Source organism: Nematolebias whitei, chromosome 12 (genome assembly GCF_014905685.2).
Source record: "Nematolebias whitei isolate Nwh7 chromosome 12, NemWhi1, whole genome shotgun sequence".
Lineage (NCBI taxonomy): Eukaryota > Metazoa > Chordata > Actinopteri > Cyprinodontiformes > Rivulidae > Nematolebias > Nematolebias whitei.
Genome location: NC_056509.1, coordinates 32356494 through 32370749, shown reverse-complemented (window position 1 = coordinate 32370749; position 14256 = coordinate 32356494). Strand labels below are relative to the sequence as shown.

The window sequence follows — 14256 nt, the reverse complement described above, 5'->3', positions numbered from 1 at the left end:
TTACCGCTCCGAGTGCTGGATTCTTAAAACAACTGATAACTACTCCCTGAAGAAAACAACAACAACAACAAAAAAAAAAAACAATCAGTGTCTTCAAAAGTTTATCAGTTTACAACTGAAAACAAAATCTATGTCTTATCTGTACGTCCTTAAAGAGTTTACATCGACAAATAGCATGTTGGTGTGAGATGTTGCAAAAAGCTGTATAAAGGTCTTTTCCCAGGGATGTTTGTTAAACTGTACAGAAGGTGAAGGTACCAACGGTGTTTTCAGATACGTGAGGAAAAAACAAAAACATTAACCCAAACGGCTTCAGTTAAAAAAGAGCTTTGTAAAATGAGATTTCTTTGAGAACGTGAGGCTTTGTGTAACTGCAAATACACCCCATCCTCGACGCGTGTTAGTCCTCCCACTGAAACGCTGATGAATGTCATCTCTTTCGCAGGCAACCCACGATGCAGCAAATTTGCGATTGTCAATCCATCTAGATTAATAAATCCTGATTATTAGCATTGGTTTGTTTTTTGGGAAAATGACATATTCACCCAAAGCTTTTTATCTGTTTAGATGATTGTTTCTAGTTCCCTGATTGTAACCCCACAAAAAGTGAGCGCTCTTCCTCTGTGCTTGTGCTTGTTTGGTTTCAGAGTCGATCCAGAATGAAAGAACGGCGCGCAACGCCCGACGACAAAACCGAGATCGGAAACTGCGCCGCATCTTCAAAATCGTCTCCTCGGCACACGTTTTTCAAGTATACATGCTTATTGAGAACAGTGTGTGAATCGACACAGTGGGTTGACGTCGCCGCTAACAGGGCGGCGACATCAGGAACAGAGCAGGTTGACGTTACGCCCCCGTGTCTACCGTGGAAGCTGATAAAACCTTAAAACAGACCGAGCGTGTAACAGCAGCTTGTTACAGCCATTTTCAGTGTGGAACAGTGAAGGTGAATACAGGGCTTAATGTTTGTGTTTTCTTGGAGGATAAATCAGAAATGTGCCTTGAGCCTTCAAGGTTTCACATCGGTAACTTCAGCACAGAAATGTTCATGTCCACAGTCTGTCTCCTAAAGGGGCCTAGTCAAACTATTTCTCTCTCTTCAGCAGGAGAGTAAGGCATTCCCTGGACTGATGGAGGTCCTTCAGGACTTGACACACCAAATAAAAAGAGCAGTTGTACGAAATAGGTCATCTTACAAATATTTTGAAAATATCTCTTCAAACTAAATGGCTTCTTCTTGGAGAGGGGAAAAAAAAACACCTCAGCAACGAGTCTCCGTCCAGCGGAGAGAAGGTCCTCTTCATCTTCATATTTAATTAGAGTAAAAAAAAAAAAATCCAAACCCGTGTTCCATCATACAGTGCCATCTCTTAAAGTCCGTTCCCTCAGTTCCCTTCGGAGAACAAAAGCGGTCAGGGTGAAGGCCAGCAGGAAGTCCCTTCACCTCTGCTCTCCTCTCAGGCGGGGGATGAAAGCCTGTCTTGGAAACAAAAAGCCAAAAAGGGCCATCGTAAGGCGCATCCACGCAGGCAGGTTTTGTCTCTGGCGCCTCATGAACTGCAAGAGAACAGAAGCAAAGACACTTAAATGATCAGCATCCATATTTTTCTGACCGTCTCTAAGTGTGACAGCGAGGTCACTGTACATGCTCTGACGTCTCAGGTTTTTGTGCCTTGTGAACTGTGATAAACCCTGTGAGGTAAAGCCATATGACCACACGGACTGGATGTTTCCACAACATGAGCGAGCGTCTCGACAACACGTCTTCGACACGCACACGAAAAGTGCACCCGTTTGCCTTTAGGACTGTCATTTGTAAAGAGAAAACCAAAAGGACCTTCTTTGTGAGCGAGTCACGTTTCATCCCGAAAATATTTCTTGATCAGATAAGCTTTTATTTTACAGCTTGGACTGTCCCTTGACCTTTACGCAAACGTGTGACTGCTGCTCGGCTTGTGTAACAGAGAAGTCAGCCGAATTAGTATCAAAACAAAGCTAAACTGAAACTGCAGCCTCTTAAGAACTCTCCCACCTCGGTCAAGTCTCCATCCTGGTGATGAACCCTCATCAAGCAGACTCAACAAACAGAGATTTTCTGCTGCATCCTGGAATCTCCTGTCTGCCTTCATCCCCCACTGCGGGCCTGAAGCAGCCACCCTTAGACGTTGCAGCTTGTTGCATAAGCATTCTAGTTACATACGATCTTTTTTTCCTGCTCACTTTATCAAGGTCTCTACCAGCCTAGCAATCAGGCCCCGCCACAGGCTATTTAATGCACAACTAGTAGACTGAGCTGAACTGAAGCAGCACCGCTAAATGTAACCCTAATTGTCCTTAAGTGCCTTAATTCTACCCTGCTACGCTTATTTAAACAGTACCCTAGTGTTTCACGAGAAGCTCATCTTTCTGCACTCGTTTGTGTATGTAGTGGAGAACAGGGTGCAGTTTTTTTCTGTTATTACACACCAAACAATTAAGATAAGTGACATTAGGCAGGCTTGCCCCTTTACTCCAGCGTCAGGGTGGGCTTGTTGGTCAGTCTGAAATGCGTCAAACCACAACTAAAAGTCTGCTCCACAAAGACAGAAAGCCCACACATTAGCTCACACTGGTAAATGGTGCTTGGAGAGGCAGATGAAGAAGTCTAACAATAGCAGCAGAGACCATGCAGAGAAGCAATTGGACAGAATAAAATAATAGTTTGTGTTTATTCTCCCCTTGGAATATTCGTACAAAAAAGGTAGAAACCAATCCCAGCCCAGGCGGCAGACAAATAAAAACACTGTCTCTTATCTCTGTTACAGAGTCACACACGCGAAACCAAAACACACACACACAGCTACACACACGCTGAGGCATCGGGAACACTGAGGTATTGTGGGCCGTCGTGTTGCTGGCTGCGTCTATAAGTGCGTGAGTCAGACTCTATTTTTAGACGAGCGTATAAACCGCCGGCAAAGTCTACCCAGACACAGAAGCGCAGATGTTTGCGGCGGTCGTATCGATCTCACCTGTCCTTCCTCAGGGTTTGCAGCGTCATTCTGAAACCATCACTCTTCTTATCGCTCCTGCTACTTTTCGCTCATTATTTGTACGCCCTTCTTTTTGTTCTTTGCCAGCTCACTCTTCTGTTAACTACACGTTTAAGTGCTCTGGAAAGCCACACCTTGTTTTTGGAGCAGTTCCAGCAGCGGTTAAGAAACATTACTTAATAACAATGTTCGTCGACACGCGACTGGCTCAAGAAGAACAATAACATCTCTGTTACTGTTTTATCATAAACCACTGCAACCCTGTTGTGCAGTAAATGTGCCTGGTTCAAATCTGCATCCAAGTCATCACAACTCTTTTTCAGCTGGTCTGTTTGGTGTACAAAACAGTCTATTTTTGGCTAAATGACACATGTGACAAAGTTTTTTTCCTTCCTTTTTTTAAGTTATAAAGCTTAAGCAAAAAGGCTAACGTCGTAAGAAAGCAAGAATATTTATCCCATTTTCTCTTAGCATACTTTATCACTACATTAGAGTAAAAAAATATATAAATTTTGCTGTTTAAATATTTTGTTTCTGCACCTTTAATTAAGTAACAAAGTTGTATCCCTGTGAAAATTTAGTTCAAGTTTTTTTTTTCTTCAGTTTGGCAAAGAGTGTTGGGGTTATTTTAACGAAATGTACGTTGTGTTCATGTAAGCTGCTAAAACATTTGGTCACCTTTAAAGCCTGAACAACAAATTGGCAGAAGCTTTGATTTATGTGAAGCTGTCAGATATAATTAACCAGATCGGGAAAAAAAAACAAGTTTTTAATTAAAATAGTTTCTTGCTGCTAACATTCAGAAACTTCAAACTAATATACTCAAAATGTGACATTTAGATAAAGATACTTCTTTGGTCTTTTTACAATTTGTGCTTAAATGTGTGGGCTAACTCTAAAGTTGGGTTTTAGGTAAAGGGAGTGTAGGAGGTCCATCTGCTCAGGAGTGAGGCTTACCAGTTCAACGTGATCCTGGTTGAACTTGTCTCCGATCTCTCGAAGTTTACGGCCAATTTGCACCTCGACACTCATCCCCGGCTGCTCCTCGGGCCTCTCCGCCATCCTATCGTTACCCTCCCCTCTATCCTCTTCCTCCTCGTTCTCGAGCTGCCTCTCCCCCCAGTTCTCCATGGGCTCAAACGGAGCAAGGAAATGCAATCCAGCGTTGCCTTAAAGAAAAGCAATAAACTTCTTAAAACTTAGAACTTTTGTAGAGGTATCTAACATGCAAAGGAGTTGCTATCAAGGGGCTTATCAGTAAAATTTCAGTGATATGTATTTTTACTTTAGTAAAAAGCTAAAAAATATATACTTTTTGAAGTTGGACTATTTAAGGTAGAGTATTTTGTTTACTATTTATGGGCTAAAATATACAATTGAATCCTCGTTTGCATAGTTTTAAAAGACAAATGATGGCTTGGCAAGAAAACAAGAGTGATGTCAGGATGATAACTAAACACCTTAAGAAACCCACAACACAAAACGTGAACTGCAGGCTTTTAATGGGCTGTGTCACTGAGTTTATCCATCACTGGTATGAGCTGCCATGCCACGAAGAGAGAAAACTACCGGTATGTTTTTTTTGTTGTTGTCAATATGTGTGCAAAATGCCTCACAAAGGATTGTGGGGACGTTGTTTGGAAAGGAGGGCTGGCACCAAGCCAAGTGAATAACATCCATTACTGGTTAGACTGCAACGAACGACAAGGTCATACCAGTCTGAGGTGTTTATGTGTTGATGATTTTAAATCCAGAACAACAGGTGGCTCTCATCCACCGATGCTGAGTCAACACGCCACACAACAATCTGCTACAATATTGGCCCAATTCAATTACAGTGATGTCACAATGATTTCATTAGATATGGGAACGCACTATTAGATTAAAACTGATAAACACATTAGTGTTAGTATGCGCCTTCAAGTGTCTATAGAAGTGTTGTTTTCAGTTTTTCTTTTATGATCAAAAACATCACCTGTGAAATGTGAAATAGTAAATCATGAAACGTAGTTAGACTACAGAGGGATCATACAGCTGTGTAGAAAAATTATGTGCAAGGCTGATTGTTCAAACTCCAGATCAAAGAAGCGCAAGTCTTTTGGTCTTTCTCAAATCTTGAAATTAAATCACTTGTTTTAATCAGCCTGACTAGTAAAGAGAGCTTGATGAATGAGAGAAACCTAATGGAAAGAGTGAATGACTAACAGACTGAGTTTGTAATTTCAAAAGTCCACATTGCTTCAGATAGCCCACAATATTTCCCCCTTCCTTACCGTTGAAAGGTAAGTGCGGCTGCCGGTGAATGCCGCAGGGCAACGTGTTAATGCTGTTGTTGTTGTGGCCCTGCGGCGTGGCCACGGCGGACGTGACGGCGGCGAGGGCCTGTCCGGTTGTGATCTGTGTCGCTCGGTCTTCGTATTTAACGTCCCTGAAGGGCATTTGCCAGAGATGCGGGATGGGCTGTGACATGTCTTCCTCCTCATCATCCATCCGATGCCTCAGCGGTAAATCCCCTGGAGGAGAAAAGAGTGACAAAGCATGGAAACTTTAGAAGGAGTCCACACATATTCAGGGTGAGAATATAACGAGTACTGTCATACTCTCACTGTGCATGATCTTTGATTTGCTGGTCATTGGGGAAGTTTTTTTGTTTAGAACAAACAAAATAATGCCAAATATTATCCTGTTATCAGTAAAAACTTTGCCCTCTGGCCGATTAAATGATCTCATTCTATCTGCACTGGGTGAGAATAAATCATTAGTCATTATAAAGCACAGTAAGAGGCTCATATTGTATGTAGCAGTTGATGAAAAGAAGCACGGAAACAGGATACAATTAGATGGAAACACCCTGTGTAGTGGGGGGTCACAGGGCAGCTATACCAGATCTGCTGCCCTCCTTCAGCATATTTTCACAAGCTGTTCCTGATAATGTGCCAAACTGTAACCAAGAGCCAAAACATTCACTGGAGAGCCATTCCACCTTCAGAACTACCCTAATCTGTAAAGTGTGCCACTCAGGACACAGCAGTGTGCAGTCAAGAGATTATGTTTCCTTCGTACAATGGCCACTGCTCTACACTTAGATGTCCAATTGTTGTTCCTTCTCTCTCAACCTCACAGCCACAGAAAGGATGTGTGTCCAATCTACAAACCTGCACACGTAAAGCCTCAGGCAGTGGACGAGTGAAACAAATAGCTTGACTAGATCGCCAATGAGTGCGTGCAGCAGCCGTTTCATGAGGGAGATAACGAGTTTCACTCCATCCTCAACTGTGCCTGTTGAACACAAACGTTTACTCTCTCTTCTCTGTTGGCCGTTTGCCCAAATCTGAACTACATCATTCTGTCATAGGGTGCTAGTAATTCCTTTGTGTCGTTTAAGTGGAGACAAAACCGGCGCAGATGACTAATGCAAAAGGCAAAACTGGATATGCCAGTATTGTGTTTGCAGAGTGAGGTGGCCACTGCCACGTGTCCCTTTGTAAAGTGTTGATTTGCATGATGATTAAAAGATACTAAGACTTTGAAAACTGTTATGGAGTTCAAACAGATCTTTGGCTGTCTGTCTATTAGCAACAATATTATGCACACTTTGGCTCACAGTTGTCAAATCGTTTCACAAGGCAGGCTAGCTAATTACACTTTTTTTTTTTTACACTGAAGTCAATTTGATATTGTGTCTACCTCTCCTCTGGGTAAGTAGTGAATAAAAAATGCTGTGCAGGCAGCTGAAGCGGCGTCTCTGCAACTGTGCAGCAAGTTTAAACAATATCAAATGTTGCGTGTCAGTGACAATGCAAGCCCTGTCTTGAATTTCCACTGGCAGTCATTGGAGTACTGGCACTATTGCCATGGTGTCAGACATAAAAACAAACAAGCAGGGAGAGACAACACAGAAAGACACACACACACTGCCTGGGGCTAGAGGGAGAGCTGGCAGCCACCACAGTGGAGGCATCAGAGCCCCAGCAGAAAGTGACCCTCTGCTGCACCATCTGTCCACAGGTTTCCATCCATAAAGCTGGCCTCAGCTGCAGATCACATAATGCTCTCCTGGAACTAAATGCATGCCCTGTGGATATTAGTAGCAGGATATAAAACCTGCATATGACACACTACACAAAACTAATAAACACTACTTATCCTATTACTGGGGAAAGAAAAGAGCTAGCAATGTTTAGCATTTCTATAATGGAGTTTTTGCCAAGTCAACAAGGGCTGATGAGGTGTAACAGCAGAACTGTTTAAGGTGTGGACATACAAACATTGTTTAGTTGTCAAAATTAGGGTCTGCGGAGGACCACCGGGGGCATGTTGTATCTGTATCCCGATCAGCAGCACCGGCTCCCGGACAGTTCGGCGCGGAGGACCGCATCACTGCCAAAGCAGCATCCACAACAAACCCAGCTGGGACACTTTGTTCTCATGAAGGAACCATGACTGGCAACAAACCACAACGACAAATAGAGATAAATTGAGCCTCTCTATATAAAACCGGTGTCAACAACTCAAGAAACAAGCTAATTAGGACATAATTTGATAGTGTTGTCTGCCCTTTTCTTAATTTTCCTTAAAAGTGGGACAAGCCTTCCTAAGTAAAAATAAACTCTGGTTCGAAAGAGTGAAAATTACACCCAGGAGAGGTCATTCTTCAGCGGTGAGAATAAACTGCCTGCCTGTTAATGACTGTGTAGTAGCATAAAGTTACGAACAGACGACGGTCTTTTCGATAACCCGGGATGAAACTCACCCGTTACTTTGTCACGGTTCAGTAAAACTTGAGCTTTAACTCGCGACGAGGCGAGAAACAAAACTAGAAACAAGAAATGTGCCTTCTCTCTGCATGTCAACCGCTTGACACGTCTCTGCCCGGGCATGCCCAGCCGGCCGCCCGGTACGCTTTGTTTATCAACTCTGAGCACGCGACGCGAACCAACCGCAGTGTGCGCGAGGGACGGAAAACAAAAAAGGACAGTTGTAAGACTCACCGCCAGAAAAAGCGTTTTCCGTCGTAATCGGTGGTATCTTGACAACCTGGTGTTGGCTTGTTTATTAATGAACCGTAGCGGCGAGACTTTCGTTCCTCTCAGCATTACATCCAGCGTAGATATGCTGGCAGCCGCAGGAGGGTTGTGTGTTTTTTTTTCTCCTTCTTCTGTCAAAATGATCCGCCCTTATGGTTTGTATCCGCCTCCTGTCAGCGGCGTGAAAGAAACAGTCAGCCTCACTGTTATGCAAATACAACGCATTTGACAACGCGCTGACACATTAATGCTGTATTATTTTTTTATTTTATTATTTGCAATAAGGATTTTCAATACATGTTGCTAATGGGAGAAACGTTCGAATGGTTTCTTGAGTAAAAAGGGCAAAAAATAACTATAATTTTGTTTTTTTGTGATTTTATATGCCTGAATCAACCTATAGTTTAAACTAGAATATAATAATATATATTACTAATTTAAAACAACCTTTTGGTAATTTTTAGAGCCCATATTTTATTGTTGTTTAGATGGAAGTGAAAAAAATAAGGATGTCTCTTTAAGAGAACCTCCCTCTTTGCCCTGGTGACACGCTGTCAGCCAATCAGAAGCTTTGTTGTCTTCCGCATTCTGTTTCGTCTATCTTGACACGTGGAAGGGGAAAAAACACAAATCCACAAAAGACATGTGACTACATGCCCTCAGCACAGCTGATTGGGAGCCACTGCTCACACAGAGAGGCTGCACCCACCCAGTTGTTGGTACGGATATGATGATGTGTTGTGAACTGACACGGCAACAAATATTCACAAAGGTAGTTATCAGACATGGGGCGCTTAAAGGATAGGCAAATGTAACTGAAAATGCACCATTTTCTTTATTTGCGCCATGCGGTTAGACCTGTTTTTGAGCATCTTAATTCATAAATTTACTGTCTGTATCTAGATCCAATATTGTAAGAATACTGCCCAGAAATTTTATCTGTTTAAAAGAGCAATAGAGGTGGACTTGTACAAGAAAAAAACAGAACCAATCTAAGGTGTAATTGTAAATAGCGTTTCTTCACACTAGTTTTTATGTTGGTGGCATGGTGGTGCAGTGGTTAGAGCTGTCGCCTCTCAGGAAGAAGGTAGCCGGTTTGCCTCCCTGAGGCCTTTATGTGCGTAGAAAACATGTTGGTTTGAATGTGGATAACATCATCCAGCACTTTTCAAACAACCATGCACGATGAGCATTTTTTCTAAAATAGTTTTGCAAGTAAAGTATAAAAGCAGGATGCAGTGTAACAAAATACATAACAGGATCCAAACGTCCTTAAATGCATCCATCACTACAGAGCCCATTTTCAGTTCAGTCCCCGAGGGGACTCGTAGTGTCCCCCTCTGATGGATGCTTTGTGACAGTGGCGTAAGCATCAACCTTCTCTGTTGACCCTCATCGCAGGCTGGGGGTTCACGTACGCATGGCATCACTCAAAGGAGGAAGGAAAGAAAAAGTGCAGTGAAATCAAGCCAGATCTGTAAAAAAAAAAAAAAAAGTGGGGGAGGAGGTCACTGAGTGCAGAACAGCAAAGCAAAGTGAGACTATCTGATCCATGGTGTGAGTCAGGTTGTCCCCAAGAGACGGGTCTGTGTAAGAGCAGATGCTGTTACCTTTTAGTGCAGGGCAGCCCGGGCAGGATGTGATGTTTTCACACTGTCCCACTCCTTTGCTCTGCTGCTGGTAACATGTGAACTTGTGTGATTCTCTCAACTTTTCGCCAAATTCCCATGCACAGTTTGCTGGCAAACATCCCCCCCCCCCCACACACACACACACACAGCCTCATTCATGTTCAGCCTTGTTTGAGCTGCTGCTCTACAGCACCCAACCCCCACAGCCCCCCCTTTGCCATCTACTCCACAGTGAGAGACCCCACCCAGAACTGGGAAGAATCAAGAGGTTGTTTTTGCAATGTGTCTCTGACTCCCTAAAGTTATATTTTTGTGGGTGGGGGGTGGGGTTAATGTTTTAGTCTCTTCTTTTATTCTTTTTTTTTCCTTCCGTAATGTGTGAGTTGGATAAACATTCAGGCATTTTGAAAAACTGCCTTTCAACTGGTTTTACAATCTGGTTAACTTTAATGTCAATCACACTAAATGACTGTTGCTGTTTTCACGGTAAAATTACTGTTTTATCAACAGTTGTTTCCCACTGAAGCAGTGTACAGTGAGTTACTGTACCCTCAACAGTTCTCTGCTGCTTTCGTCCTGTCAATGTAGATTTACATTGCATTCTGCGGAAATATTAAAATTCAATTCATTTTGTTTATACAACACCAAATCACAAGAGAAGTTGTCTCAGGGCACTGAACAGAAACATTCACATACATATAAAGTCAGTTAATAATGTTATTTATCTAAGGAGCCAGCAGATTGCATTGAGTTTTCAGTTCATCACAGTCTCCCATCCTAAGCAAGCACAGAGGCAACAGTGGAAAGGAAAAACTCCCTTATGAGGAAGAAACATCCAGCAGAACCAGGCTCAGGACAAGCGACCATACAATAATGCTGTCTAATAAAGAAACAGGTCACCATCTTGAAATGAAAGATTTGGTAAGTTTTTCATTTATGGTGAGTATGAAATCATGTCTTTTATATTTTATTCTATAATGTCTTGCTATAATAAGTGGATGACTGCTAACATCTGCTTTATAATAATAATGTGTTATGTGTTGTCATCATTGTATGTTCCCATACAATGGCGAAACTGGCCCTCTGCATTTAACCCATCCACCCCTATGTGGAGCAGTGGGCAGCTATTGAAAGCACCCGGGGAGCAATTGGGGATAGGATGTGTTGCTTAGGGACACCACGAGATGTGCAATGACTGGGTATAAGTGGTTCATTTTCGTCTGTATACAAAAGCTGCTGGAGCATCAAGTTAAAATAGAAGAAAAAATGTAACTTTTAACCAGTCATTTTTTTCATAAATAAGAAAAACTTGTTTCTATAATAAATATGAAAAAGCGTTTTGGTTTTGAACAATTTTAGCAAGTTTTAGAATAGCATAGCTATACAGTTCTCTGAGGCCTCGTGAGTCATTTTGACCCCAGGGCAGCAGGCGGGTTAAATTAATTTAAACAGCAGTGTACTATTCACATATGTCAGCTTGCCATAAAGTTGCAATATTATGTAGGTGTCAGTAAAATATGTACTAAATATGTGAAATAAAAGTACTTAATGTAAACTATACCATAAATAAACAATAACTTAAAGTTCTGTTTGTTACTGATAGTTTAACAAATAAACTGTTGCTTGCATAAAAAAAGGAAATATATGTTATTGAATTGCCACTTTAATCCCTTTTCTCCCATGTCAGTGTCTCTTTTATCCATAACTTGTTACTGCTTCCAAACAAACGTGCTCCTCTCACACAGATACTCCAGTGTAAACTGGAGTCTTCCATCATCTGGGTCTTGTACATTTATTCTTGTTAAACACTGTTTGTATTGCAAATTAATATATATTGTTGCCTTTTGTCAGAAAACATGACATGATGCACAATCGGTGCAAGAGACTGAAAAACACAAACGCATTGTGCAATCTCATTCACTGTTTTGAAGTCATTTGCTGTTTTTTTTTTGTTTTTTTGTTCTTTTTACTTTCACAACTTCATCGCTCCAACCCCTTTGAAGAGGAAAAAAACAGTCTTTGTATGTGCTCTGAACTCACAACTTGTCATCTAAGCTGAAACTTCCTGTGCCTCTAATGTGTCAGGCGTCGTGGCAGACAGCATGTCCCAGCCCATTTTCGTCGGAGTAATTTTTCCTGGCGAGGCAGTCAAAATTTCTCCTCGGTGAGTTATTTCTGACTGTGTGCTGCCAGCGGAGGTGATAAGACCCCCGCATGATGAAATTTTTCAAAGTTCGCTGCATAATGATACAATTTGCGCGGTAGCTTTTTTCCCTCTTAATGGTACCTGACAACCTGACGCTTTGTCTTCCACCTTCAATCATCTCCACATACAAACAACTCCGTCGTCGTTTCTACTGGTATGATATGCACTTTCACATCCCAATTTTATAGTTTCAATCACCGTGGCATTTAATTATCCATATAAATCCCTGTTTTAGCAGCCTGTTTTTCACACAGTTCGATTGTGAAACTACGTGACAGAGATGTCAAGTTTTTACATGTTTGTTGGGTAGCTCTGTCCTCCCCTCCCCCCCATCACCCCCCTTTTCTGTCAACACCTCTTGATTTTAGCCACAGGTACAGCAGGGGCTCAGCAAATGAATTCAGCTCTCCCTGGGTTCATCCAAAGGTAACACATTTGAAGCCCAGAACTACCTGGGGAAATATTTCCCTCACCATTATGTGTATTCCGACACCACTTTAATGTGATGAATTAAATTCAGCCCTATCCATAAGGAACACCGGGTATGTTTTGGAAGGAGCTGTGTGGAAATTAATTGTTGCATTGTGCCTTTCAGTGTGTCTTCAAGCTTCCAGCTGCGAGGGTAAGTTGCGGTAAATGAACTCTTAATGATTACTGAGCTGCAGCAGCTCAGGTGGTAAACAAATCATTTGTCAGGCAGAGCGGTGGCGTGATGACACCTGGGCAACTTCCAGAACATCTTGAATTTTGCAGGTGTCCTTGTACTGAGTGTATAGATGTGGATTATTGTCGCATTAACACTTCTGGGACTGGTTGTGTCATTAGATAGTTTCATAAATAATACAACTCAAACTGTCTTAGGTCATTTATTTGGGAGTAGTTGTAATGATCGCTGGAAACCCAGATAATATGAGCTGAAGTGAGACAGGACTCCAAGATGTAAAAAGGTTAACAGTGAGATATATACCAGTATGCAATGTACATGGTGAACTCTGGAACCCTGGGGAGCAAGGAAAGAGGTCAGGTAGGTTCTTCTCACAGGTAGATGATTTTATGAGCTTTCTTTCCTTGCATGGAGAAGGTGGCCTGAAGTTCCAGCTCAAAGGGATATGAGGATGCAGATACGGCAAGCAAGTGGTAGGAGGGCAAGGAGACAACTGAGGCAGTCCACAAGGAAACCAAGCTTTGTCAAGGAGGTCAGGATCCGAAGGGCCTTGGACATGGAGACTGAACCACGGAGAAGACAAGGTAAGTTTACCACTGTTGCTTAACACACAAAAAAGGCCAGAAGCACAAGTACCAGTAGGCGTCAAAATGCTCCAGTGGAGAGTAGAGCTCCTCTGCTGTCTTAAGTACTCAGGGGATTGGGTTGCAGGTGTGCTCGTTAGACGCCATCTTGGAACTCTGTGGCTGCAGAAGGCTGAACTCTCATAGTAGTAAATCAAAGTCAGTTGGTCTTGTTGGGTCTTGCAGACGATTCAACACCTGATTATGAATTTCAGCAGTTCTGTCTGTTAGATATGAACAAAAGACCCATCTGTGACACGTTACCAGTCACATATAAAGACTTACTCTCCACAAATACATGCTAGTAGCAGATAAAGACTGCTTTTTGATTTTCTCAAATGTGGAGTTTAGAGAGAATCACTCATTGCCACAAGAAACTATCACATTAATTGGCCTCATTAAAGCAACATTCTCAGAACACGAATATTGAGACTAAATGACACTCTACAACACCCTAATGATTCCTACATGCTAAAACAAGCAAACAAATTATAAACAATGCTACAAGTCATTGTCTTCCTTCTGACGCAGTGGCTCATGGGAGTTTTAAACAGGTAGTTTTCTAACTAGTCTGAGTGGAGTCCATTCTAAAGCAGATTGCTTCAATCTTTAAACAACTCCAATCCTGGTAGATTATCCACTTTATTTCTAGGCCCCATGCAGCCTTGCATGAATTATGGGTGCGACTTTCAGCGCACGCCAGAACCAGCATTTGTTTATGTGCGAACAGTACAAGCTAATGTAGTTTCTCCAAGTTTTTCAGGTCTCTCTTGTAAATGAGTCTTCGTGGCTCAATGGGACTAATCTGTTTCAAGGTTGAATCAGTTGTGGATTTAATTGAAACATGTAGGAACACCACCTGTCAGAGCTCAAACAGGACAATATAATCATACCGCTGCAGACGAGGGATGGAGGACGACCTGAAGAAGTGGCCGCAGATTACATATACTAGCATACTTTGCTACTTTATTGACTCGGTTGCTTCTGACGGTGAAGCAGTGAACAACCTGAAAAGCTCTGAGGCGTATTAGTATTTACACAGTAATAAGGTCAGTCGCGTTTTGTTAAAAGAG

General features: G+C 42.2%; 1 protein-coding gene across 1 annotated transcript; it reads right to left on the bottom strand.

The window, feature by feature from the left end:
• Positions 1-1238: 1238 nt before the first annotated feature.
• On the bottom strand, positions 1239-8189 carry bmf2 (BCL2 modifying factor 2). Its single transcript, XM_037685433.1, has 4 exons — positions 8024-8189; positions 5306-5545; positions 3990-4201; positions 1239-1557 (listed from the first exon to the last, which is right to left on the bottom strand). Exons 2-4 carry the CDS (start codon positions 5520-5522, stop codon positions 1441-1443), a joined length of 546 nt encoding a protein of 181 aa, XP_037541361.1. The 5' UTR covers positions 5523-5545; positions 8024-8189; the 3' UTR covers positions 1239-1440.
• Positions 8190-14256: the final 6067 nt, after the last annotated feature.